Source organism: Lagenorhynchus albirostris, chromosome 4, assembly GCF_949774975.1.
Source record: "Lagenorhynchus albirostris chromosome 4, mLagAlb1.1, whole genome shotgun sequence".
In the NCBI taxonomy this organism is placed as follows: domain Eukaryota; kingdom Metazoa; phylum Chordata; class Mammalia; order Artiodactyla; family Delphinidae; genus Lagenorhynchus; species Lagenorhynchus albirostris.
Genome location: NC_083098.1, coordinates 105,056,434 through 105,083,448, shown reverse-complemented (window position 1 = coordinate 105,083,448; position 27,015 = coordinate 105,056,434). Strand labels below are relative to the sequence as shown.

The window sequence follows — 27,015 nt, the reverse complement described above, 5'->3', positions numbered from 1 at the left end:
ACACATATAGATTTACTGCTAGCTTTGAAAATGTTATCTTAATAAAATTAAAAGGTTTGAGTATATATTATTAACAAGAATAATGTGTACTTTCACACCTTCAGTTAATTGGTATGGCATCTTGATAAAATAGGCAAGTACTATTTCCTCTTCATTTGGACCAAATAACCATAAAGCATTCAAGCAGTCTTAAGTAACAGCTAATGAAATCTGCCCTGAAATATACAAGGTGTGACTATAAAGCAATGAAATTGGTGTCATATGCCACCCTGTTTCGAGAAACACAAAAATCTCCTTTAAATGCCACTTGAAATTTCAAAATAAATACAATGTTGTGGCTAAAATCAAAGAAGCACCATGCTTCTGGAACATGCCTCTTTAAACCACGGGTGAACATCCGTCCTATCAGCTGACAGTCATGCCTTGCACACTGGACCCTTGTTGTTCTCTCACCCCATTTCCCCATTTCTCTCCTCCTCTGGTACTGCTGCTCCAGCCCCACCTCACTTTCTCCATCTTGAAGAAGGCGGTATCTTACTTTAGCTGCATCTCACCTTTACGGGGGGCAGGGTGGGGGAGGCCTTATAAATATGTCATCTCTTTGAACTGGCCACTACATGAATAACAGAATGCAGAAAACCAAAGCATAATGGAGAAACTTCAAGAAGAAACCCCACACTGGAGTTTTTGGCTTGTACCTCTTTTCCATTCCGTGTTATTTTCCCGGGGATGGAAGACAAAATGCTACAGAAGGTTTTGTGTGAAAACTTTCCAGAGCTAGCTCAGTCTTTGATTTGTTCCTCCTTCTCTCTCTTAACGAAACATGTATTGCATGCTCTAATGTTCCCTGGACTTTCTGTCTGGCAGGAGATCTTGTGTGCAAAGGCTTCAGAAGCCTTTTACGGGTACTGGGCAATACGGCCAGGCACTGGCCAGGTGCTGTGCACAGGGCCTGAGGGCCTCCGTCCATCCTCACCTCCAACCCGAGCACGCCGCCCCTGCCCCGACTCTGCAGTGAAACTCGGGAGCTTGCCCAGTTCCTGAGCAGTGGAGGCAAGGCCAGTAGGTCTGCAGAAGACATGGCTTTGAAACTGAAGCACTATTTCTACTGAAGACACCTGTCACTCAGCCTCAACCTTGCCACTGGATTTGGCTTTATATGTTAAAAAAAAAAAAAAAAGATTTAACAGAAGTTTTTAATAATTGAACATCAATGTTAAAACTACAACAATTCTGTAACACTTCTGGTCAACAAAACATCACACGCTAGTGAAAATTTCCACAACCAGCTCTTACCACACTCATTGTGAACCTACCACTATTGCTCTTAATCATATGAAAAATACTAGCCTCAAAAGAAATAAACAAATAAAATGCCAGCTTCTCTCTGTGGAGAGTGGAGCAAGGTTTCTTAACCTTTTAAAAATGCTTCCTTTTTTGACAAAAATCTCCTGCCTTCCTTTTAATGCCATTTGAAATTTCAATAAATGTTATGGCCAAAATTAAAGCACAGTGATTCTGGAATATGCCTCTTTGAGTTGCACAAACCATCTTCTGGCAATTCTGAATCTACCTCCTCCACCATGACCACAAAGTAGTGTCCAGAGCTGAGGGCGGCTGCTCTGGGGTGGGAGTTGGGAAGCAGTAGTAAAGCAGGAAGGGTGTTTTCTTTCCTTCCCCTGGTCTCAGTTTATAAAGCTCTGGGTCTACTCCTGTCAGAGTAGAACACGCGTCCTGCTTAATTCTACACAGGGGTTGAAAGGTCATTTAGGAAGGACAATTTCTCCAGGGAATTCAAATCTAGTGAGCGGAACACAGACTGCAGAGTAAGGGCCGGATGAAGGATGTGCTCTGGATGCGCTGAGATCAGGTCTGAGCAGCAAGCTGGGGGTGGGGGGGCGGTGAACTTGGGATGGGCACCTGGGGGGGGGAGGAACAGCGTTAGCAAAGATCTCCCACCAGGAGACAAGATGGGTACTAGCTGCCGCCAGGCACAGAAAGGAGGAACAGCATTTCAAGCAAAGACAAGAGCGTGCTCAGGTGCAACGTGAGTGGGAGGCTGTGTGGCCAGAATGTAATCATCAGATGAGAGGGTCAGGAATCTGCTCAGTTAACCACTAAGGGGCACAAATCTTTATCCTGTGCTCTGGAAGTTCTCAACAAACTCACATGCGGGGATCAGTTAAAAGGATGTCAAGGAGACTGGGTTATCAATAAGGAAGTTTACAAATGACTGACTTTGAAAGCAATTACTGCTTCAAGGTCATCCCTATAATAAAATAATTTTTATTCATCTGAATTCAAAAATTCATACCCCTGGGAAGTCTACACTCTAGGAGATGGTAAACAAAGAGATTACAAGGAGCCAAGTACTTTCATGACAGGTAAAGTCACATAAACGCATGTGCATACAGAAAACAAGGTAATTTTGATAAAAGGCTTCATAACAGTCAATTTATGCCTGACATATTTAACACAAGGAATACATTTCTTCGGAGGTAAATAAATATATTGAAGATTTTAATTTGTAGAAAGACTGCACATGGAAAGATCTTGAGATTTTCCTACTTCTCTTATTTTAATCATTGTTGAATACTGTAATATTCTAAGCACTTGACCTGTATTAACTTACTTAGTCCTTACAACAACCCTTGCTTGAGGCAGGGGCCATTACTTGGTATTCTGCAAGGACAAACAGGGCTGTGATGTACAAGGCTGGGTGTGCCCTCAGGACCCTATGGCACATTTGCGAGGTCTTAGCAGCTGCTGCAGGCTACAATCACACACCTTCTAGGCTCAAATCTGCTTTTTTTAGGGAGCGACCAGCCGCACTGCAGCAGGCTGAGAGAAGCAGCAGGAACAGTTACGAAGGAGAATACTAGTCTGAGGGAGACAGCACAGTGGCCTGATACAGCACGATGGAAAGAGAGAGGAAGAGAAAGAGTTTAGACTGTTTCCAAAGCTAACGTGACAGAAATAAGTTACTGATCCAAAAAGATAAACATAGCCCCACAGTGCCAAGGTCACAAATTGTCTCTTAAACACATCAGTGAAGGGGACGGAGGCCTGAAGTCTTTGGCTGGTTGCCCTAGAACCATCTGATGGATCCTATGTGCCTAAGAGGTACAGGGCTGACACCAGGCCAAGGAAGCCCTGGATGCCTGGGCCATCCCCCACCACCTCCAAGACCTCCCTCTGAAGTGGGCTACTCGTGCCCCCGCCAAAATGGATCTGCACTCCCACCTGCCCCACGCCAAGAAGCGTTAGGAACGGTAAGACTGTCACACAAGACACGTGGAAGCTGCTGTCACCACTGCTGCAAGCCAGGGGCGCCAAGCGTCAGGCAGGCCAGGAGGAACACCAGCCAAGGCTGCCGAGATGCTGACATGAGCAGATACCCCAGGCTCTCCAGGGTCTTAGTAGTCATGTGGTGGACGTCTTGAGTCAGGGTGTGCCACAAGCAAGAGCTGCATCATGAGAACAATTTAGGGGGATGATTCCCCACACGTTTTCATGAAAATTAGAAACCGAGTAGGATGCCCAAAAAATCACTGCCATAAACAGATCTAAGTACCCTCATAACAAAATCTCAGGACTGTTTTATTGAAATAAAGGTGAAACATTGGCTATAACTACATTTTCTTAATATACACTTACACTGTGAAACAACAAAAAGGCTTTATATATTTTCACTAAGTTCATTATTTTGAAAGGAACTTTTTGAATTATTTTTTCCTAAATGTTATTACCCCTTCCAACTCTCAAAAAAGCAGAACTAAGTTCCTCCACTAGAGATGTAAAATTTCCCTGCTGTGAACGTTTCCCATTACTCCCATTTCCTCTGCCCCTCGTCAGCAAACTCAATTCACACGGTCATGGACTACCCACCCTCCTGAGATGACCTAGTCCAAGTGCCTAATCTTAGACGAAGAAAGTCAAAGCCAAAGGAACACCATGATCGGGCTACTGGGCTCTTCCCTGCAGACCCGAGATGAGAAGCTAAGGTTGTTCACCTCGACCCCAAGAGTTCCCTCTGTGACAGTAACCTCTCCCTTCCAATAATAACAAAGTCTATGCCCCAAACACAATATTCTATACCTACTGTATACTTATATCTTCAACCTGATGAACTTAAGTAGTTCTATTTAAGACTAAGCAGTTGGATTCAATTTTCTAAAAAAATATATTAAATAACTATAACATACAAAGCATGGTAATGATGAAATAAAAGATTGTCAAAAAGCACAGAATTATAAGGTAAAGTCAAAAATATATTTTCATTTTAGTTCTACCTCTTATGATATAGGCAAGGTTACATAAACATATGTAACTACAGAAAAGTAATTTTGATAAAAGTCTTCATAATAATCACATCCCACATATGACATGTATTTAACACGAGGAATAAATTTCTTAAGAGGTAAAATTAATCAATTGATTTTTTTTTTTTTTTTTGCTGTACGCAGGCCTCTCATTGTTGTGGCCTCTCCCGTTGCGGAGCACAGACTCTGGACGCGCAGGCTCAGCGGCCATGGCTCACGGGCCCAGCCGCTCTGAGGCATGTGGGATCTTCCCGGACCGGGGCACGAACCCGTGTCCCCTGCATTGGCAGGTGGACTCTCAACGACTGCGCCACCAGGGAAGCCCTAATCAATTGATTTTAATCTGAAGAAAGAGCGTACTTATGGAGGGATCTTAAGCTCTCCCTGCTTCTCTTATTTCTGATCCATGTTGAACATTGCTATGTTTCAGAAGCAGAGCTCTGAGGGGTGGATAACCCGATTATCATTCTCAATCTGTTTCTCCCTTTGTTGGAAAAGCATGATATTCACTGGCCTAGTCTCCCGTGCAGCAGGGATGGCTGTGTGACTCAGTGGCTAATAAGACATAGCGGAAGGAAGCATGCTGGGGCACCTCTGGGAAAGCTTTAAATTCTTTATAAAAGGGACAGTGGAAAAGGTGGCACTGTCCATCTCCTCTTGTTTCTGATTGTAATGCAGATGTAATGCTCAAGGTTGCAGCTGTCATCTTTCTATTAAAAGGAGGACTGAGAGCCAATTTGCCAGTGATGGTGAAACAGAAAGATAAAAAGGACTTGAGTCCATGCTGGCCTCATTAATCCGCTGGAACAATTACGATCTCCTTCCCCTTCACTTGTTAAAAATTTTTTCAGGGCTTCCCTGGTGGCGCAGTGGTTGAGAGTCCACCTGCCGATGCAGGGGACACGGGTTCGTGCCCCGGTCCGGGAAGATCCCACATGCCGCGGAGCGGCTGGGCCTGTGAGCCATGGCCGCTGAGCCTGTGCGTCCGGAGCCTGTGCTCCGCAACGGGAGAGGCCACAACAGTGAGAGGTCCGCGTACCGCAAAAAAAAAAAAAAAAAAAATTTTTTCAAAAACCTTTTTAAGTCGCCATTAGGTATTCTGTTACCTATACAGCTAAAAGTATTCTTGAGAAATAAATTTTAATTTCCTCCCAAAGCTAGTCTAAACTCCTTAGCCTAACCATTCAAAGTAACCTGGATCCAGCCCAACCTTCCAGTGTACCTGTCCTTTCTTGTGTGTTCCTAACAATTTCCCACCTCTGGATCTCCCTAGTACAACCACCCCTGTCCCCGCCACACAGGCTGTAAAATGTACAGAAGTGACCTTTCTCCTCATCACCTTGCCATTACCTTCACGAGTCTTATGTTTATCTCTCTGCTCCCACACTGTAAAAGTGCCTGGAACACAGTGAGCACTCAAAACAAAGACAGAGGAAATTAATAAATAAATGCATGAGTGAGCTGTATCTCTCTAAATTAGTATTTAAATACATTAGGGAATTTTAGAAAATATGGGGTTGGCCAAAAAGTTCGTTCCGGTTTTTCTGTTAAGATGTTAAGGAAACGTGTAACACCTTACGGAAAAACCCGAACGAACTTTTTGGCCAATCCAATACTATGCTGAGCATTTCTTCACTACTTCCTGCAGTTTTGGATTCACTCATATGACAAAACTAGCCATTGGACAAGGGATGATTTTGTACATGGTGTGGGGTAAACTGTTCCTATGGGGTCAAAATGCAGAACACACACTAGCACATGCTTAACTAAAACATGGGTTGAAGGTGAGATCTGTCTGGGCGTCTACATGGGACGGCAGAGTGTGGCAGGAAGAGGACACGGAACGTTCATGGTACTTATACCTCAGGAGGCTGCTGATGGGATTTAATGCTATTTCATTTCAGGTGCTCAGGACAGTGCTAAGCATCTAATCCTTATTTGATAAATGCTATTCGTTTTATTAGTAACACAGAAATGGATGCCAGAGATGGGATGTAACTGGCCAAGCCAAGTGGGGTAAGAAGCAGTGAAAATCACTCACCAGGAATTTCCTCTCTGGGAAACTGGTGATCCCCTGCCCTGGTTCCACCAGCACCTGATTAAAGCAACCACTGTCTATCCTAACTGTCAGCTCCAGCCCCGTGCCTGCTGAGGTCAGACTTGAGGGCTCAGCAGAAAATGTCAGGGTGTAAGGTATGTTATCTCTATGGCCATTAGCTAAATCCTCATGAAAGAGATAAGCTTTACCCTAAGACAGTCTGGCTAAAAAGAGGGAAGAAAACAGTTTTCCCTAAAGGCTCTTTCTGCAGGACGTCAGCAATCCAAGAGGGCTGAGAGTCAGAAAATCATGGCCCTTGCAGGGTTAGAAAAGTCGTTTATTAGCTAGCAAAGAAGGAAGATGGAAGTATAGCAGGAGATGAAAGAGGGACACAGGAGAACCTTGAAAATCAGTCCTTTCCCAATCACTTCCTGCTGTACTCAGCCCAAGATGACAGCTACCCCTATTGCAAATGAGACTTCCACTGGAATGCAACCTGGGGACAAGAAACCTTTCAAAATTCTTCTTGTTCTCCCAGGGCAAGGCATTCCCAATTTGCTGAAGAGAGGCTTGTAAAGATTTAAAAACACTCACAGAAGGCTCACCACATAATTAACACACAGATGAGAAAACCGAGGCACACGGACAGAAGTAAATTAATCAAGGCCGCACAGTTAATAAACTGTGGAGCCAAGATCCAAGTCCAGGCAGACTGACTTTAGAGTTCATGCCCTTAACCCACGTTGCTATCCTGGCTCTCAGTTCAGGATGCACAGAAAGTACAGTTCAGCCTCCTCCTTGTAATGGAAGAGAAGAACACAGCCCCCAAAGTGGACCACGTAAGCAGTTAGCAGCAGATCTAGGACAAGAACCCAAGGGGTGTGTGTGGGCACAGGGGAAAAGGGATTGTGGAGGAAAAGAGGAAATGTTGCCCAAAAGCCAACAAAATGCTCCAAAATTTCATACGCTTACCTAAGATTGAAAAGTTCAAATGTAAAAAAGTGCTAATAATTGGAAATACTATTTTAAATATGTAAGCAATTCACCTTTATTAAATGTCAAGTATAATGTGTTTATCCACTGACACAAAAAACATGGGATTTTTTTTTTTTTTTTTACAATCACTAAACAGGTTCGGTAAGAGATACTAAGCTGACCTTTCTCTTGACTTTAAAGTATAATATGCAGTAATTACATGCTTTATAGTATTTGCAATCCCTGTAGACACAAAGTGCTCTTTAATTATCAACTTTCTCTTCCTGCAAAGGTTAGGTGAAAATATATTAGCATGCACCCAAAAAAACAAGAACAATAAAAAAATGAATAAGGTATTACATATTAGAATAGACAAACACAAAGGAAACCAATAAAAAATAAATTAGATTAGCGTGAATATCTAGATAGCCTCTCACCTCTCACAATAGAAGTCTGAAGTGGGATCCCCACATATCAAATAAAGGCCTTAGAGAGAGCAGAGTGAATTCATGCTGTTTTGAGAGACATTTAAGCCTGGAATTAAACTGAAATCTAACTTTCCTCTGTGCTTCACTTAGTCTTAGAAGAAGAAATTGCTCTAAACTGAAAAAGAAGACATTCTTTCGTACATTTTAAGCAGTAAAATTGCTAAAGTGTTGTTCTAAGAGACTAAATGAAAATTTCCTAAATAGGCCTAAAGCTAAAAGCCTCTCTCTCTCATGGGAAACAGGATTAGAATAATTACAACTGTGCATGAGCAGTGCCCATTCAACTTTTCTGACGTTAATACGTTTTATACACATAGAAGTGAGACCTAAGTTTTAAGAAAAAATACTTACCCTTAGCACAGGCAATGAATGCAATCTGATACTTTTTCTATTCTTTAATTAAAAAAAAATAAATCCTAACTGATTAGTAACCGTATGGGTTACTCCACCTATCAGTGGTCCTGTACCGGACCACAGTTTGAAAAACAATGGTTTATACTGCAGTCCCAGAAAGACCTGCAGGGATTTCCCCCAGAAGACAATTTAATACAATAACAAACATGAAACGCTTACAAGTTTCTGTAAGAAATCTACCCAGAAACCTGTCTGTGATTTCAATGTTGCTAATAAAGAGAGAACGATGGGTGTATTGAACCTGCCTCTGATGAGGTGACAGAATTACGAGAGGATGCTGCCATCACGCACTATTTCTGCCACAGGTGGGATGATAGAAGGGGTCAGATGGACACCTCTCCGTGTCGAACCAGCTTCCCGGGCGTGTCCATAAAGTCTGCCTGTGACTGCAGGCAAATCCCTCTGTGCTCTCCCAGAGCAAAATGGGAGTCCAGAGCAGCTCAGACAGGTGGGCGGACGAGGCCGGCACTGTCCCCGACAAGAGTCCAGGCCGCAGAGGTCCACGCCTCCAGCAGTGTCCTCACATTTCCAGCCATGGCTTATCATTGGTAGAAAACAGTGAGCTTTGAAAAGCAGGTTAAAGTGTTTTAAGAAAGACACAAGACTTACCTTAAAAAAAATTTTTTTTTTTCTCAAGCAAAAGAAACATCACCCCCTAGGTCCCTCCAGGACAAAATCTTAAAGCAACTCCAATACACAAAATAAGGTTGATGCTGCACCTGGGGAGGAGTGCTGTCGAGGGTGCCCCCCAGGCCTCCAACTCCCTCCTCACCTCCAGCCCTCGGCTCCTCCACAGAACCCTAGAACTCCCCAGAAAAGCAGCAACACAATAATAGCTACGCATGTTTAATGATCCTGACCAAAGGCAACAAGCTGTTTCATTGTCTCAAATGTCTGCTGGCTCCCTAGCTCTCTAAATCTCACCCTAATACAGAACTTTCCAAAGCTTCAGCACATGATGCGCCACTAAGAACCTACTGAAAGCAACATCTCTCAAACCGGGCATCCTTCCTTTTCACTGTACCACACCTCTTGTTATTATAATACACTGAGAAAGCAACCCAACTCCAAACCAACCAAACTCTTCCGATACCAACTCCAATAGTAAAGTATGATTCTAGAGAAGTGACTGGAACATTACAAATTTTACGTTACTATAAAAGTATGAAAACGTGTTTCAGTATAGCTAAAGCTGAATTATTTCTTAATTCTTTCCTTCTTGCTCACACTGGTCAACTCTATCAATGTAGACAGAGCGGCCTTGATTTCGTATCTGACTGGTCTTGATGGCCTGGGACACAATCAAGGGAGCGCCCTATGTGCAAAGATTTAGTGCTGCTATTACTATGTTTATCCTATGCTGAGATGTTTTCTGTGATGAAGGTGAAACAAATTGTCGTTTTTCTTTGAAGAAACTGTTTTTAAAAACGAGGGCTTTCTGAGAAACTGAAACCTTAAAAAAAAGGGTGCAATTAAATAATTTATATGACTCTGAATGGGAAAAAAACTGCTTCTAGTAAAACAAAACTGAAGAGAACTAAAGGAATAAGTAGAGAGCAATTCCTTGAAAAAGTTATTTGGGTGGGACACAAATGGGAATATGGTAAGTTTAATAAGTTGCAAAGTTAAAAATCACTGGATCTTACACTAAAAATACACTTTTTAAGACTCTTCCTGAATGGGAATTCCTACTCCCCCAATATATTTAATTATTTATGATCACGCTATTTCCAATATTTTAAAAACGCAACTCAAGCTGTTCACAATTTTTTTAATAGAATTAACATATTGACATCATTTTCAAAACGACGAGTTAAAAAAAAAAAGTACCTTTTCCAATTCTCTTGGTATTCGCATACAAGTGTACACTCTTTCTCTTCTTTCTGTATACTTGGCCTCATTATGTTCAAGGAAGTACCCTCTGGTTAGTTCAGCACTGAGGAACCTCAACAATGAAAGCTCTACAGGAAAAAAAAAAAAAAAGACAAAACAAAAAGAACAGTATTTATCAAGGAACTTCCATGCTAGCTGGTGCTACAGGTAATGTATATGCAAAACAACAAGAGAATAAAACAAAGTAATCTACATTTCTGTGCCCAGAACTGAACTGCACACAAACCACCGGAAAAGACTGTTGAGAAAATTGCTGTTCTGTGTGATATAAACTGAAAAAGTCACAGGAATATAAAAGGGACGATTACTATGAGCCAGAATAGTTAGAAAAGTGTTCTGTGAGAGTCTAGCCCTGGGTCTCACAGGTGATATAGGACCTGGACTGATGGAGAGATGAAGGCAGGTAAAAAGAGTAGATACCAAGTACATGCAAAATGGAGATACACACACACACACACACACTCAAAAGGGAGCCAAGTCACCTAACAGGCATTGCTTCAGCCCAAGAACTATCCTGGGTGAAGTACACAGACACTGGTGCAAATTCTTCCTTCTTCAGCCTCAGAGATCCTGCAAGTATCTAAATAATGCCACTTCCCCAGGTGAAGGCTTCCCAACATGATGGTAATTATAATAAGTCATACAAAACAGAACCTCAACCCGATCTGAAAGACCTCCCTTTCCTTGGATTTGTCCACCTGTTTCCTCGGTTCCTCTGAGGCAAATTCACCCACAGTCATCTCATCTCAGCTGAGGAAAGAAAGGCCAAAGGAGGTGGAATGCTTTCCATTTGGCTGTACCTGGAGGACTTGAGATGAGAAGTAAGGGTGTTAATGCCTGATCCCAATCTTCCCACTGGGTGACATTTCTCTGACAGTCCAGAACCTTGGTGACTTCTCAGTCCCCAACTTCACAGACATCCCTACTTCTACTCTCTAGGAGGCCATCCTCTCTTCCAGAACTCAGCACACCAAAGGTTTCAAATTGTCCTCTTTGCTCTGAGCTGGCCTCGTGGTCCTTTTACCAAACACAGTATTGGTGTTCCCTCCAAAAAATGACAAAGAGGGGAAGTTGATTTCATTTACGAGTGATCGACCCTCATAGTTACGTCTTATGTGATGCTAGGATTTAAAGGCTGCAGGGATGGGGAACAGTGTATAGTCCAAAATACCCTTGAAAAGCCCTTAGGAAGACTCAGAAGTGGACTTATTATCTCCCAGTGGGCCTAAAAACAGCTTACTTCCTCCAACGCTGGGACAGATCGCTAGTTCTTTGAGCATCAGGTGAAGTGGCTTGCTTATGTATAGAAGTTACAGCTTTCCCCCAAAAATTACACACATTTTCTTAAAATACAAGATTCATAATCCATTTGGAGAGTCAGTGATACCATGAAAGCTGTCTGAAACAGGAGACTGAAACAGATGGAGAGAAAACCGGACTTCCACCTACTGCAGCTCAGCACAGGGGCAGGCCAAATCATCCAGTGCACCACGAGCACGGTACTCTCAGTACATTTATGGTTGAAGCCATGTACACAAGATGTAAACTTCGCTGCATATATTAATAGATGTTCAGACTAAAAGGCCTTAGTATAGGGACTTCCCTGGAGGCGTAGTGGTTAAGAAACCGCCTGCCGATGCAGGGGGCACAGGTTCGAGCCCTGGTCTGGGAAGATCCCACATGCTGTGGAGCAACTAAGCCCGTGCACCACAACTAATGAGCCTGCGCTCTACAGCCCGTGAGCCACAGCTACTGAGCCCGCGAGCTGCAACTGCTGAAGCCCGCACACCTAGAGCCCATGCTCCGCAACAAGAGAAGCCACCACAATGAGAAGCCTGATCACCGCTAAGAAGAGTAGCCCCCGCTCGCTGCAACTAGAGAACGCCTGCGCGCAGCAACGAAGACCCAACGCAGCCAAAAATAAATAATTAAAATAAAATAAATAAATGAAAAGGAAAAAAAAAAAAAGGCCTTAGTATAACCAAATCTGTGTAGAGTAAAATTTCTGGCTAGGAACTTTCTAATATGCTGTTGGCTGGCTAGGTCCAGGACAAGATCTACCGTCTGAAGGAGAGAAAAAGAGTCTTTTGAGCTGCAAAACAGCTAAAATGGAAAAGAAGGATCAAACAGTTATATGTGCACACAGTTCAGTTTTCCAATTAGAAAGAAAGGGATGTTTTAATTAGCTAATATCTAAAATATCAGTTCTTTCCTGTGAAAACTGGGAAGCAACAGGACATTCAGAGAGCGGAAGAAACTGCACTTACACAAAGTTTCACTGGCGCCAGCAAGCTGAGTCATGAGCCCCAAAGGTCACTTCACCATAACTGCTGAGCGGCATCTGCCCCCAGCTTCACATTCCTGCCTGCCACCCCCATCAGTGGCGCTCTGCTCTCGGAATCACCTCTGCTAACCTAAGTCTCTGCGGGGTGCCTCCTCCACCACCGGACCCTTAAGCATTTGCTGGTCGGTTCGGTGCTCTATTCACTACATCCGAACAAAGTACGGTTACAGTAAAATGCCAGCCATCCGTTAAGGCCATATTCTCTGATGTGTCATCAGCCACCTTCTCTTTTTCTTGTCTTTTTTTTCCTACACATACTCTATTTGGGCCGTCTAAGGTCAAAACCATCATCTAAATCCTTAAGTCACCATACCTTCAGCTCTGACTCCTGAGCCTGAACCAATATTTCCAACTGCCACCTGGAAATCCCAAAGGCACCTTTAAACCAGCAAATCCAAACATCACCTCTTCTCCACTAATCCCCCCCCTCCCCCGACCTCCTGCAGACCTGCTGTTAGCTCAGGGCTCACCAGTGATACAGAGGGTTCTACGCTGGCGGCTTGGGACCAATTCTGACCATCCCGTCCCTCCTCTCCCCAAGCCCTAATGACTCTTTCTCGAAATGTTTATTAACTGTGCCCTCTTCTTTCCGGGCTCAGCCTGCATTTGGTCCTCGTCCTCTCTCCAGGTTACTGCAGAGGATTCCTGACCGGAGCCCTCCTTCCGATTCTTTGTCCCCTCGGTCCCACCTGGCCTGGCGCCTGTCCGTGTGCACGCAGGCCAGCCATGGAAACCCTCTGGGGCTCGTGGGACCTCCAGGTGAGGTCAACACCTCGGCAGTGGCAACACCAGAGCCTTGCAGCCTTGGCCCCTGGCTATCTTTCCAGCAGTGCCGCACAACTGCCTCCCTGAACCTCAAGGTTATGATTTTCTAGTTACATCACTTCTCACTGCTGGCAAATGTGTCAGTTGGATCACACTGTTCACTGGCCTGAGAACTCCCTTCCAGCCTCCACAGGTGAACACGTGCAGAGTCACCTGCCCCGTGAAGATTTCCCAGGTTCCCCAGGCAGAACAAGTCCTCCCCCAACTCAGCTCCATGCTTCCCGGAGCCACGGTACATGCGTTTTCTTGTCTGGTGTTCTCCTCTACCTTTGCATCCTCGGGGTACAGCATGTAAGAGGTGCTCAACCAATGCTCGCTGAAAGAATGTGTGGATCAGAGAAGAGGAAGGGAAATCACAATGGAGGGTGTGGCAGAGAGAAAAACAGAATCAGAAATTAGAAGTGGCAAAAGCAGAGAGTAGCAGATTCTTGGGAAGAGAGCCCGTGACTGAGGCAGGTGTGTTCTGAGACTGGGGTGTTCTTAGCAGGGCAAGAACGCAAAGCTCCTGGTGTCTCACTGGACTGAGCAGTCGCCGGAGCTAAGGAGCCTCCAGTCCGTATGCATCCAAATGATGGAAAAGGTCCCCCAACAGGTACCTGTCCCTCCACCCCTAGGAGGACAGGGCACCGCAATGCAGTCACAGCTGGTGAGTGGCTGGGTGCATCGTCCCTAGTAAGTGCAGGAAGTTGGGGAGCGTACTAGTATCACAGTGTGTGAAGGAGATAAACAGGTTACCGTACAATTTTAAATTTTAAAAAGCAAATTAAGGGCTTCCCTGGTGGCTCAGTGGTTAAGAATCTGCCTGCCAATGCAGGGGACAAGGGTTCAAGCCCTGGTCCGGGAAGATCCCACATGCTGCGGAGCAACTAAGCCCGTGCGCCACAACTACTGAGCTCACGTGCCGCAACTACTTAAGCCCTCGCGCCTAGAGCCCATGCTCCGCAACAAGAGAAGCCACCGCAATGAGAAGCCCGCGAACCGCAACGAAGAGTAGCCCTCGCTCGCCGCAATTAGGGTGCAGCAGCAAGGGCCCAACGCAGGTATAAATAAATAAATAAATAATTTTTTAAAAAAACTCAAATAAAATTAAAAGGTTGAGACAGCTGCATGTATGGTGAGGCCACTAAAGGTGGCTGTTCTCTTGCTCTCTGTACTTCCCCTGCCCAGCCAGTGCCTGCTTCACCTACATCTTAGGCACATGAGTGATCTTCCTATATACTTGCCTCAGGCCCCAGCTAGTGACTGTTCTTATCAAAGGGGTAGTGAGGGGTGTGCCCCCTACTGGTTTCCCTGGTAACTAATGAGCCTACCTGAGGTCAACTGCCCTATAACTGGTAATCTCCCACTCTCCCTGAGAGCGAAGACTGCCACCATGTCCTGCCCGCTGTCAGCCACACATTGTGGGATGTCACTCCAGGACCTTGCTTCACGTGTGTAAGATCCCCCATCCATTAAACTACTGATGTCTCTGTTGCTGAGTCCAGGCTCTTTCTTCAGTCTTGAAGCTGGGCAAGCACAGGGCTTGTAGGCCCGCAGGGTGCAGCCCAACACTGTACCCTTGTTTACTTAGAAAATTATCCTCCATAATGGTGCCTTCCCTGGTGCCCACAAGGTGACCGAGCTTCCACCATAATAAGGGTTTTGTTATGATGCACAAAGAGAGCACAGGACTAGCAATTAGAAGAAGGAAGTTCTGGCACCAGTTCTGTCACTCATTAGTGCCGTGACCCCGCTCCACTCATAGATCTCAATTTTACAGAAGAGGAAACCAAGGCTTGGAGCAGTTTTACAACACCTGTTACCTGCTTGCCATCCACAAAGGATGTTCGAGGGACTGAGAGAGGACTTGAATGAAAGGATATGAAAACTGCAAAGCATGACACAATGCTTGAACTACTGACTAGTAATTTCACATGATCTATAGTATTAACCAATTCTAGTTTGGTGGTTACCTAATGTTTATTGCTATTTCTGCAATCCTGTTTCCATGGATAAAAGGTAACACATCAAATAAGCATCTTTAACAAACTATATAACTTAAGTAACTAATTTTCCTTAAACAAGTTATAACATATAAACCTATGAAAGTGTTTTAACTATATAGTAAATATGATAAAGTGTCATGTCAGGATTTTACCTCTAGAAATGCAAGAATTTTAGTTATAAACACCAATTTTGATTTTCCATAGAAAATTTAAAAGTAAACACTTAAAAATCAAATGATAAAACATGTTTTGAGTAGACACCTCTCATAACTATGAGACAGTTTTTATAATTATGCCCAATTTATAGATGACGAAACCAAGGCACAGAGAAGTTAAGGAGGTCTCCAAGGTCACAGAGCAAGCCAAATGGTAGAGCCAGCATTCAAATCAAGCAGTCTATCCTAAAGTGTGTGCTTTTTGGCACCAGATTATTCTATCACTGTCTCAAGTGCTTTTGTAAACAGGCCATTGTGTTCTGGAAAACTGGGTCTCTCCCCACCCCCCATCTCTGTGCTCCTGTAGCATTCTGGGTTTACTTCTATGAAGTTACACTGTTTACTAATCAGCTCCCTTACCAGCCTATGAGCTTTCTGAAAGCAAGCACCATGTACCCAGATCTTCTTCAGGTCCGGCCAGCAGTGAGTTCTGAGTGTAAGGGCAGTGTTTGCCTACAGTTAACACCATACTAATGGCTGGGGAATGGTTTTAAAAGAAACATTAAAGCAATACTAACAACAACAACAAAAAAGCTTCATGGGGTGAAATATTTTGAAAGCTTTCTTACCTCCTCCTCCTCCTCCCCCACTCCTGGAGAACTGGCCCTACTTAAGGGATTAGGATCCTCCCGCTAGATGGCCTGGGGTAGTTTACAAAGGTCCTGCTCACACTACTTCATGAAATTCTCACAATTCTGAGAGCTAAAGAACAGTTAACAGCATTCACATTTTGCAAATGAAGAATCTGAGGCTCACAGAGGTTAGGAGACTTGTCCAAAGTCACTGAAAAGCTAAGGGGCAAGTTGGGAATAGAACCTGGATCTCTGAACTCCAAGTCCAGCGTGCTCTCTCCCCTGGACCATAATTATCACCCATCTATCTGACAATCGTACTAGAGAAGATGACCTAGCCCTGATCTGGCTTCAACCTGTCAGAAGGAGCCATCTGATTCACGCTGAAGAACAAGATTCTGTTGCCCGGTGGCCTGAGCTCCTAAGGCATAGGGTAGTCTTGCCGCTCTGTCTGGTCTCCCCACCTCCATCTTTTCCTGGCCATGGATATTGTCTGCAGGATGCTACTCAATCTTCTGTTCCAAAATATAGCTGTGTTTCAGTGCTTTTGTTTGTTGCTGCCGTTGTTTTAAACGCTGTTCTCTAGCATTCTACAGACTTACCTGAACTCACTTGTCCCGTGATACTGGGTAGAGTGCCTGGCTAATGATTTAGGAAGGCTACTACTGTTCTTTGACCTGTGGGTGCCACTCTTCAAGAATTCTGCTAGCTAACTGAACCGTAACTTTTTCCATACCATGGTGATATTTCATTCCTTCTTAGCAAGAGTCACTTTCATTTGTTATGCCAAACATCTTTCTTTATAGTTTAAGTGCAAATTATTTTCCAAAATAAAATAATCCAATTGTTTATTTTCTGAATACCGTTTGAACTCTTCAGAGGTCAACCAATTTTGGTTCATTTATCCAGATCTCACCAAGAAGAAATATTCAGTGAAAGTCTTTTAAAAATAGAAGTATTTTACTATTTATCAACAATTATAATAGAAACGAGCTTCTACATTTGAATAAGTTAGTCTTGCCAATTATGAATATTTAACACTAGGAAAATAATACCAATCATAAACCTGGATCAATTCTTCCAGATTATTTTTAAACAATATTCATCTACCACAGAATTGCCTTGTGATCCAGTATCTTAAATTGAGAAAAAGTACAGTATAAATGGTTTCTTCCTCATCCCTAAAAGAAGAAATATTGTTTAATTATCTTCTGAGAGAGCTTGTTTTAGAAATAAAAACTCAGTATAAAAAAGTATTAATTTGAAGTAATGAGTAATCATAAATATATTTACATGTTCAGTAATATGTCTAAATATATCTTTCTTAAAATACCATTGACCATCAAAAAAACTGTAAAGTAATATTGGTTAACTGCTAGGAAAATACTATGAAACATGCAAATCTCCACAATCTTAAATAATGCAAAAATTTAATAGGCTTTACTAAAGTTACACTAAAATATTAGTTACAAGTTTATTACACAAATACAAAGGCACACCCTTGTACAAGGCCAACTAGGAATCAATGACAGCAATTCTGCTTTCCTAAGTCAAATACAGTAAAGGTTCCAGTCGAACTTTTAAGGTCCTCAAACTGTTTATAAATAATCTCATTTAGGGAAGTAAAGAATAGGTAGAATATTCATAAATTTATAGATGGAAAACAGATACAAAAAGAGAAGTGACTTTTTCCAAGGTCATAAGGTTACAAAGTAAGGGACTAAAAATGGGAACAAAATATCATTAACTTGACAGTCAATGATACAGTCTTTCCAAAGACCTCTTTCTCTCTTATGCAAGCATCCCCAAAGTGGGCTGCAAATGAGCTGCTAGGACTGAATTTTGGAGGGTAAACTAGGTGGAAGGTAAACATCTTAAAAAGGTCAAGAATATTGAACCAGTCAAAGATCAAAATAAATAACTTTTCATTGCTTGTTCAGTTTACAAGTACTTGTTAAGTAAAGCAAGTGAGAATTTTCAAAGGAGAGCAATCATCTGTCAGAAGAGAAGAAGCTAATTTTACTTTATTTGCATCAGGGCTGTGTTCACTCCAAGTAATTTCTCAGGGAGTTTTACAATTATTCTTACTTTCCTTTGTAAATGAGAAACTGATTTACTCTAGAGCATAATTTTCAGAATCACAGCCTTTAATCATCCATCAGGATAAGTTTGGGGCCATAAGGATAACTATGTAACATACTATAGAGGATCAGGACTGGTTAAATGAGAATGTATTTTAATATTCAAAATGTTAAATTTTCAAATACACAATGGGACATAGTGAATACGAACAGTTAAAACCCTTGTCCCACTCAAAATCTTTTGTGGGAGCTGCTAAAAAGGAGATCAGTTGGCTTTTCTGAGTTTTAGTCTTTCTTCCTGCCTCTGTTCATTCTCTTATGGAGGTAAAGCAAGAAGTTTAAAATGTAAAGAAAGAGAAGAGAAGCACAAGGGATGGATAACAAGTTTAAGCTCCAGAGTGACGAGTCACCACCTAAAAAGGAACAAAATGGGCCCATGGCACTGCTACAGTCAAAAACCATACTGTTCACCCATACCTTACTTCAAGTTCTTTTGTTTTACAAGCAATACCTATCCCTATGCATACTCCAATACCTGCATTATATAGGTATTGTTTCATCCTCACCAGTAGGTGTTGTATTTATTTTACAACGAGTCTTCTACTGTTAAGTCTCCAGTCACTAGAGCCAACTTAGATACTTCAGATACTAAACTATTTAGTAGTGGAGTTATGAAACAGAGCCAAATGGATTAGGCAAGCATAGAGTCTACAAAGCAATTGAACAACTGAACCAAGCCAAGCACAGATTGCCTAATTCTTAGTCAAAAGTTGACTTGCTGGGCCTAGATTCCTAAATGGGAATATGGCTATACAGAAATTCTCCCACTTAGAACTTCTGCAGACCTGTGAAGTGGGGCACAAGCATGGAAACATAGTAATATGTACTTTTTTTTTTTTTTTTGGCCGTGCCATGCAGCTTACAGGATCTTAGTTCCCTGACCAGGGATCAAACCTGAACAGAGAAAGCAAAAGCATGGAGTCCTAATCACTGGACCACCAGGGAAGTCCCAGTCATATGTACTTATTATCTGGTCTTATATCAAAAAGGACAATAGAAGTTGGTCATATTTTTAAGAAGAGGAAAAAAAGAAGACAGAAGAGATGAATCTGCGGTTCTTGATGACTACTATACCCAGAGTTCAAGACAGGTGACCACATAAGGCTACGGTGGAATACACAGTAACCATTATGAGTGAGAGAATGAAACCAGGAATGACGAGTGGGATATCCATTCCTATCTATGTTAAGGTTTAAGTACTAGAGCCTGAGAAAAGTCTCAGCCCATTGCCAGGCTACATATAAGTCAGAGGGAGTTCAGTGAACAAAGTGATTAGAAGAGTTTGAAAAGACAAACAAAAAGAAAGCTTACCCTTGATGTAGCTGTATATATACAAACTAATATACATAAATATTCTACAAACCTATAAACGGGCTTCCCTGGTGGTGCAGTGGTTGAGAATCTGCCTGCTAATGCAGCGGACACGGGTTCGAGCCCTGGTCTGGGAGGATCCCACATGCCGCGGAGCAACTAGGCCCGTGAGCCACAACTACTGAGCCTGTGCTCCTCAACAAGAGAGGCCGCGATAGTGAGAGGCCCACGCACCACGATGAAGAATGGCCCTCGCTTGCCACAACTAGCGAAAGCCCTCGCACAGAAACGAAGACCCAACACAGCAAAAATAAATAAATTAATTAATAAACTCCTACCCCCAACATAAAAAAAAAAACTATCAATGAACACAGACAGGTATAAAATAAAAACAGGAACCTCAAACATTACGTTTTGAATTATTTTACTTGGATTCAGAGGATTTGGATAATCACCTAATCTGTATATTCATTTACGGGACCGTAGATGGTTAGGGCAGGCCAACAAACGTCTAATTTATAAGAGTCCTAAATTCCTTGGGAGATATGATAACGGAGACTTTGGAACTAACTGATGGTTCACGCCAACAAGACACTAAAATTATGACTTTCAAAAGGAAAGACAGGGCTTCCCTGGTGGCGCAGTGGTTGAGAGTCTGCCTGCCGATGCAGGGGATACGGGTTCGTGCCCTGGTCCGGGAAGTTCCCACATGCCGCGGAGCGGCTGTGCCCATGAGCCATGGCCACTGAGCCTGTGCGTCTGGAGCCTGTGCTCCGCAGCGGGAGAGGCCACAGCAGTGAGAGGCCCGCGTACCGCAAAAAAAAAAAAAAAGTAAAGACAAAGGTTGCCCTGAATTGGCAGGGGACGGGGGGAAGACTAGAGTATCAGAGGCAGCACCAGAATATAAAAAATGGACATGTAACACCTTAAGTGCAAGCACCTAGGCCTGGAAGACATTTGATTCGGGAAGAAATATTTCTCACATGACACTAGGTGGTGCCACTCCAAGGCCCTCTGGCCCAGGGCAGCCCCTAGGTAAGAGTTTTCTAAATTCCGGACAGGAGAGGAAGGAAAGGATGCTGAGCAGTGGAAGGGAGCAATGCTGCAGGGTTAGGGTGAATGCAGAAGCCACTTAGCAGCCCAGGGCATTTCAGAGTGACTGAAAGAATTCTAATCTCCAGCGAGGATGCCTGACCAGTGCAGCATCAGAGTTGGAGAGTGGGCACTGGCAAGGGCAAGAGCTGTGTAACTAGCGGAGAAGAGACAGACACCCGGGGGAAAGGACAAAGGGCCCATGTGCAGGCCCAGACACAACAACGCTGGCTGGTGACTCCAGCTGAAATACTCCTGGGATTCTCACCTAAGTCCTCATCCCCAAGAGCTGCCACAGTCATCTCTCCTCAACATAACGTCCAGAATTGGGGAAACAATGACTACCCCAAAGACTAAAGCCGGAAGTGTGTCCCCGATAACGACTTCCTGCAACTCCGGGTTAAAAGTCCGGCTTCAAACATGTTAAGTAAACCACGCTCCGTAACCCATGATGATGAAGAATGCACAGGCGGCGTGAAGTCAATGGAAGTCCACAGTACCAGATATCCAGACCCATGACCAGCAGGGCCACGGAAGGGGTGTTAAGGGTTACTCCAGAAGCCCAACATCTACGATCATCAAAAGGCACCTAACAACTTCATTTTTTCTGCATGCAAACAGTAACAAAGGCTTTTATAATGTTGGCTTTCCTAAAACTCATAAATATTTCAAAGAAATTATAGTGAAATCTGGCTACATTTTTTTCTATTTGCACCAGAGTGCTTTTAATTTTGAAGTCCAAGTAAGTAAACAGACAGCTAAGAGATTTAATACTTTGTCTTACTTAGATCTGACCAATTTAGAAAGTAAATACTCGCCCAAGCAAGTGTTTAACTGACAACTTAGAGTTGAGAATTTCTAAGTGGTTCATTGAAAAAGACAAAACAAGGTACAGTCTGTACTTAATTTTTCAAAGATAAAGACCTCTTCAAAGTCTAACCTACGTCTACTTCTGATAATTAGCAAATCAATCGGGATCTTACCTGATCAGCCTTAAGTTAGCATTTAAGTACTCCCACATCTTCAATACCCGAGTGCAATCAATGATGCAGTAAGCCTTAGTACTTAAACATTTATTTGCATGAACTGCAGGAAATAACGGCTAATGCAGCTCCTATTGTGTACCAGAAGCAAATTTTTAGTTGGAAGAAATTAATGTAGTTATGGGTCTGTTCCTGCTCAAAACTTAGAATTATTTAAGAATTAAAATGCTATTATCACCCTATATTCAATGAAACACACATCTCAGTCTTTCCTTTTTAAGCTTAATACACAACTGCAATATGAATACAAATGCAACTTTTAAAAACTCTCTAAAAATAAGAATAAATTCCTATAGCTTAAAGAAACAACATTGTAACAATATGCTTAAAACCGGTCATTGAAATTAGGATCCACAAGTGCATCTTACGCAGCCTTTTTCTTTTTTTTCAAAGTGGCTTAAGTTTCGGTTTAGGAAAAGTTCACAGGTAACATTTGCAGGAGTGCTAAATATTTATGTCCTGAGCAAAATGACTGAACTTTACGGTCATTATTACCACCTTGTTATCTGCAGCAGAAGAACACAAATTTAGAGGGCAAGTTAACAGGTTTCGATGACTCAACTTCGCTTAAAACACAGAACAAAAGTCACCTTGACACACAGATAATGAAATCAGTCTTGCGTTTCTCAGTTCTGGGCTCCCTGAGACGTGGGGAGATGCTCGCCAACGTTATCGAGGCGTGAGGATACCAGGCGTTCTGTTTTGTTTTGAAAGACCTTTCAAAAGCAGGAAAGCGAGTGGGGACGAACTCCCCGGGCCACAGCCCTCTCTCTCGGACGCACCTACCTGGCTGGGCGTTTGCCGCCGGGGCCTCGGCGCTGCGCGCGGACCCGCCCGAGGAGCTGTCAGCGGCCGCGGAGCCTCGGGAGCTGCGGCGGCTCCGCGCGCCCACACCACGGCGGCCCCGGAGGCAGCGGCGACCCCGGAGCTCGCAGCCGGCAGTCCCACGGCGCCCCCCGCCCCCCTCCGCTCTCTCGCCGCGGCCTAGCGCCGCCCGCCCGCCCTTCTCACCTGCGCGGCTGCGGCGCCGCTCCCGCCGGCGGTCGCTCTCGTAGAAGCCCAGTGTCTCCGTGTGCTGAGGCGCCGGCGGGGGCCCGTGACCGCCGCCGCCCGGCTGCTCCGCGTCTCCGCGGCCTTCCCTCTCCGGGATGTCGGCGCCGCCGCCGCCGCCTTCTCTCTGGGCGGTCGCGTCGCCGACGCCCGCCATGTTCCGAGCACAACAAACCTTCCCCACCGCCTCCCTGCAGCCTCCCGCCCGGCCTCCGCCTCCGGCCGGCCCCCTTCCCGCCTCGCCCCGCCCCTCGGTGGAGCCCGGGCCGCCGCTGCCACCACTATCCGCGGTCCGCCGGCCGGCGCGCGCCATTAGCGTCAGCTGCGCGTGAGAGGCCGCAGCCGTCACGGCCGCCGCCATCTTCTTCCTGCCGTCGCCGTAGCGCGCGCTGGCTTCCTGCGCCGTGCCGGGCTCGGCCGTCTTGGACCCAGCGGCGGGCTCCATGCAGCCGGGTCGCGCGGCCGGGGAGAACGAGCGCCTCCGGGGCTCGGGTCGGGGCCCCGGCGGGAGCGGGGCAAGAGCGGAGGCGGCGGCGGCCGGAGGGTTGGCCGAGGCGCCCAGGGGCGGCGGCCGCTGCGCCTGCTGCCCGCTGTCTGCGAGGTGGCCGGCCGCTCGCCCGGGGCCCGTTTTGCAGGCTCGGTGCCCGGAGTGCGCCGGCGCCGCCCGCCCGGTCTTGGCACAGCTCGCGTGGCCGCGGCTCTGAGGGCCCGGCTCCAGATCCCCGACCCCCGCGAGGCCCGGCCCCATAGGTCCGCTATCTGGGCTCCATCTCCTCTGCATAGTTACGATCACCTGTCACATTCCCTGGCCTCTAGGTTTTTGTTGACAGTTTCCAAAGCACTTGGGCAAGGAGGAGCCCGGAGATGCTACCCAACAGGTGGGGGCGCGGAGGAGAAGCGATGGTCTCAGGGACTCAGCCCGAGGAGCAGTGTGCTTTATACGTTTTTCGCGCCCGCGGACAAACTAGATTGTCTTTCGGCATTAGGGTTCGGATACAGCTCTTGGCCGCCGTGGTGCCCTTGCTCCATCACCTGGGCGACCTCTTTACTTGGGGTGACTGTCCTTTGCAGCTCAGGCGTGTGACTCCGCACCGAGGGCGGTGCCCAGACCACCGCCGCCGCAGGGCTCCTGGAAGTGAAGATGCCCGGGGCTCGGGGAAGGGGCCGGGCACTCCATTTAGGGGGACCGTGACAGGTCGAGTTCTCTTCTGCCAACTTCACCTGTACCTCTGGTACCCTTTTGATTCGAAAACGGAAAACTGTAATTCTTTCCTTAGCATTAAGCTGTCTGGAAATTACCCTAGACCTAAACTTGAGAGCCAGATATAAACGGGTGTGAATAGAGCAAAGTCGACCTCGTGTTGATTCACCAAAGACCTTGAGTGTTCTATTGTCACTAGTGAGTACCTACCTGGTTGCAGACTCATGGTGAGCTATTTGGGGCACCGTGCTGCGGGCAGCCGCCTAACAGTCTAACAGCAGGGTAAGAGACGGGCGAGCGACCAAGATGGACCAAAAAGGCCCCGTAGCTGGGAACTGACCCTCGGCCGCCAGTGAAAGGAGGAACTGATGCCTTTGGAACATCCTCATTCCCCTTCATAAAATGGAACAGTTCAGAGGATGACATTTCTAAACATTCCTGTGACCATGAAATTCTCTGTTTTGGCTATATTTGGTCAAAACTGAGTCTTAATGAATCAATCAAAAACAAGTGCTCTGGTCAAATCTTCAGAATCATTTTGAAAATCAAAAGGTACTGAAAATTGTATGGCCTCTAAGATTCCTTTACAGCTCAAATTCTATTATTCTCTGATCTTTTATAGTGTAAAACCATCCCATTCTATTATGCACTGATTGTGAAGAAGGAAGTAGGCTTTTATTGCTTGTTTATGTCAGTTCCCAAGTGCTGTCTCACCACATTTATTGGCTTATGGCCCCTGCTTCTAACTCAACAGGAGCTGGAAGGGAAGGAATCTAAAATTCTGTTTCCTAAGGCAGCCAGTTGTAGGAATGGATTTCTCTCATTTTCTGTAATAGCCTGAGGAAGAACATGGTGTTCCAAGGCCTGTCTCTGTCCTTTAAAATAGTCAGCAAAGAGAGGGAGGGAGCAGTGTGTCCAGGCCAGGTCTGAAGGTGTTATAGCAGAGGAGCAAAGCAGAAATGGGAAAGCTGAAGCTCTTGTAGCTTTTCATCAATTGGGTCTTTTCACTGGAGCTGCATTATTTTATCTGACGTTTTGTGAAACTGCACAATTTCAAACACATAAGTCTAATATACTAAAAAGCATTTTTGAAATGAACATTAATATAAATAATTTTTTCAATTAACACTATTCTTTCCTTGTCTAGGTATTGAGAATTAGATAATCAAATATCTTACTGTATATGAAAATTTTTCTCTGACTTAATTCAACCCATTGGCAAATTTTCAGAATCCAGGAAAAGGGTATTATGAAATATGTATTCTAAATCATCAAAACTTAAGTTACACATAATCTCAAGAAATAGTTACAAAGCATAGAAAACCAACAGTTCTCTGAGAACAATAAATAGAACTTAAAATATCATAATGTTCTTGATATCAGTTGTAGAACAAAAGATAGAAGCTTAGATTCATAATGCCACCGTTAGGAAATAATAGGAGTAGTTCAAAAACATGATAACCCTCGCCATTAAAGAGACATCAAATAACATTCTGAGTTAAATTATAAGTTAAAAGCAGAATTTGGATAACAATGAGCTACAGGAATTGAACTTAAAACATTAATTCAGCAAACAGTAGGATGGTGTGCTGTTAACATGTCACTATATTAGTTGCTAGTGAAAGAGATAATTCATTGGTGGGTAATAGTTTCAGTAGAGGAAAGTGATGAGCAAGAATGAGAAGCGGAGAAAGAGTCTTACATGTAAACAGTACTGAAGAAAAAAACTCAATGAGTGAAGAAACTTCTTAAATAATAAGGGATTTATATATTCAAATTATATTTTAATATATATGCATAATAACTATGATTATATAAATTCAATTAAGAGTTTGTAAAATTGCTACACGTATTCTTAACTGTATTCTTTTTTTAATTTTAAAATTTAATTTTATTTTTTTATACAGCAGGTTCTTATTATCCATTTTATACATATTAGTGTATATATGTCAATCTCAATTAACTGTATTCTTTACCTAATGGTGGTAATATCTACCATGTAGCTATTGTATTTTGAAAATAGCAAAACGCAAAATGTTGTTTTTAAAAAGAATGAAAATTGGGTGAGTAGTGTACACAATTAAAACAATAAATAGCCTATTTTAGTAAAGATTTAATGATTGTGATTTTGTGACTAAACAAAATACATTGAACACATTGTGTAGGAACCATGGATTCAAGCTCCAGAAAATTATCTTATGAAGCCTATAAACTCTGGTTCTCAGTATCTTTCGCTGGTAAATGGGGCAATACCTATACTACAGTAGGAGCTGAAAAAAATAAGATTTCCCTTTTTCTTTCTCCTCAGTGCTGACTTAGAATGCTTCCTTTTGTTTAGACTGAGTAGGTTTTACTTTTCAACTACAAAGCAATTTATCTCTTGATAACATTTCTCGTATATTTCCCCTAAAATATGTTTGAAATTAGTTTCATATACTTTTCCTGAGTAACGGGAACATCAGGCACTTTGATGACTTGAAGGGGCGCTGAATCAAGAGAAGGCCTGGACCCTCTGGCTGTCCAGTCAAAGAGTCTTTTGATCTAAGGTGACACATGTGACCTCTCTATGCTTCATTTTCTCCACTGTAGAGTATTACACCAGATTACCCTGATGGCCTCTTCTATAATTTTCTGATAAAACCCTTCCAAACCCTTTTCAGATTCTTGGACCCTTGGGTTATAAAGAGCTAGATATTTGCCTATACTCTGAAGGTTCGTAGAAAAGTATGAAATCCTTAATTATAGAGTGACTTTGTAATTGGGTCTAAAATTTGAATGCAGGGAATTCAAATGCAGTAACTTTATTGATAACACATCCAAGGTGTGTCATCTTTAATGTCCCAACTTTATGAGCTAAGCATTAGCTCTTCATCCCTTTGTGTGAGGAGAAGTGGTGGTTCCCGCTGACCTTTCCACTCCTCACCCCAAGACGCAGGGTTTCTGTGCTTTATACAAGTTTTCCGTACTGGACACATGCAAAACTCTTTTTTTTTTCTTTTTTTTTTTTTTTTAACATCTTTATTGGAGTATAATTGCTCCACAATGGTATGTCAGCCTCAGCCTCACAACAAAATGAATCAGCCATACACATACATATATTCCCACA

The 27,015-nt window shown here is 43.8% G+C and overlaps 1 protein-coding gene across 1 annotated transcript in view; it reads right to left on the bottom strand.

Moving 5' to 3' along the window:
• The window catches only part of TAPT1 (transmembrane anterior posterior transformation 1), a 63,339-nt gene extending 39,883 nt beyond the window's left edge, over positions 1 to 23,456 (bottom strand). The window contains exons 1-2 of the mRNA XM_060148473.1: positions 22,670 to 23,456; positions 10,068 to 10,198 (exon numbers count right to left, since the gene is read on the bottom strand). Of these exons, the coding sequence (XP_060004456.1) occupies positions 10,068 to 10,198; positions 22,670 to 23,456 (918 nt within the window). The remainder of the gene's footprint in view (positions 1 to 10,067; positions 10,199 to 22,669) is intronic.
• Positions 23,457 to 27,015: the final 3,559 nt, after the last annotated feature.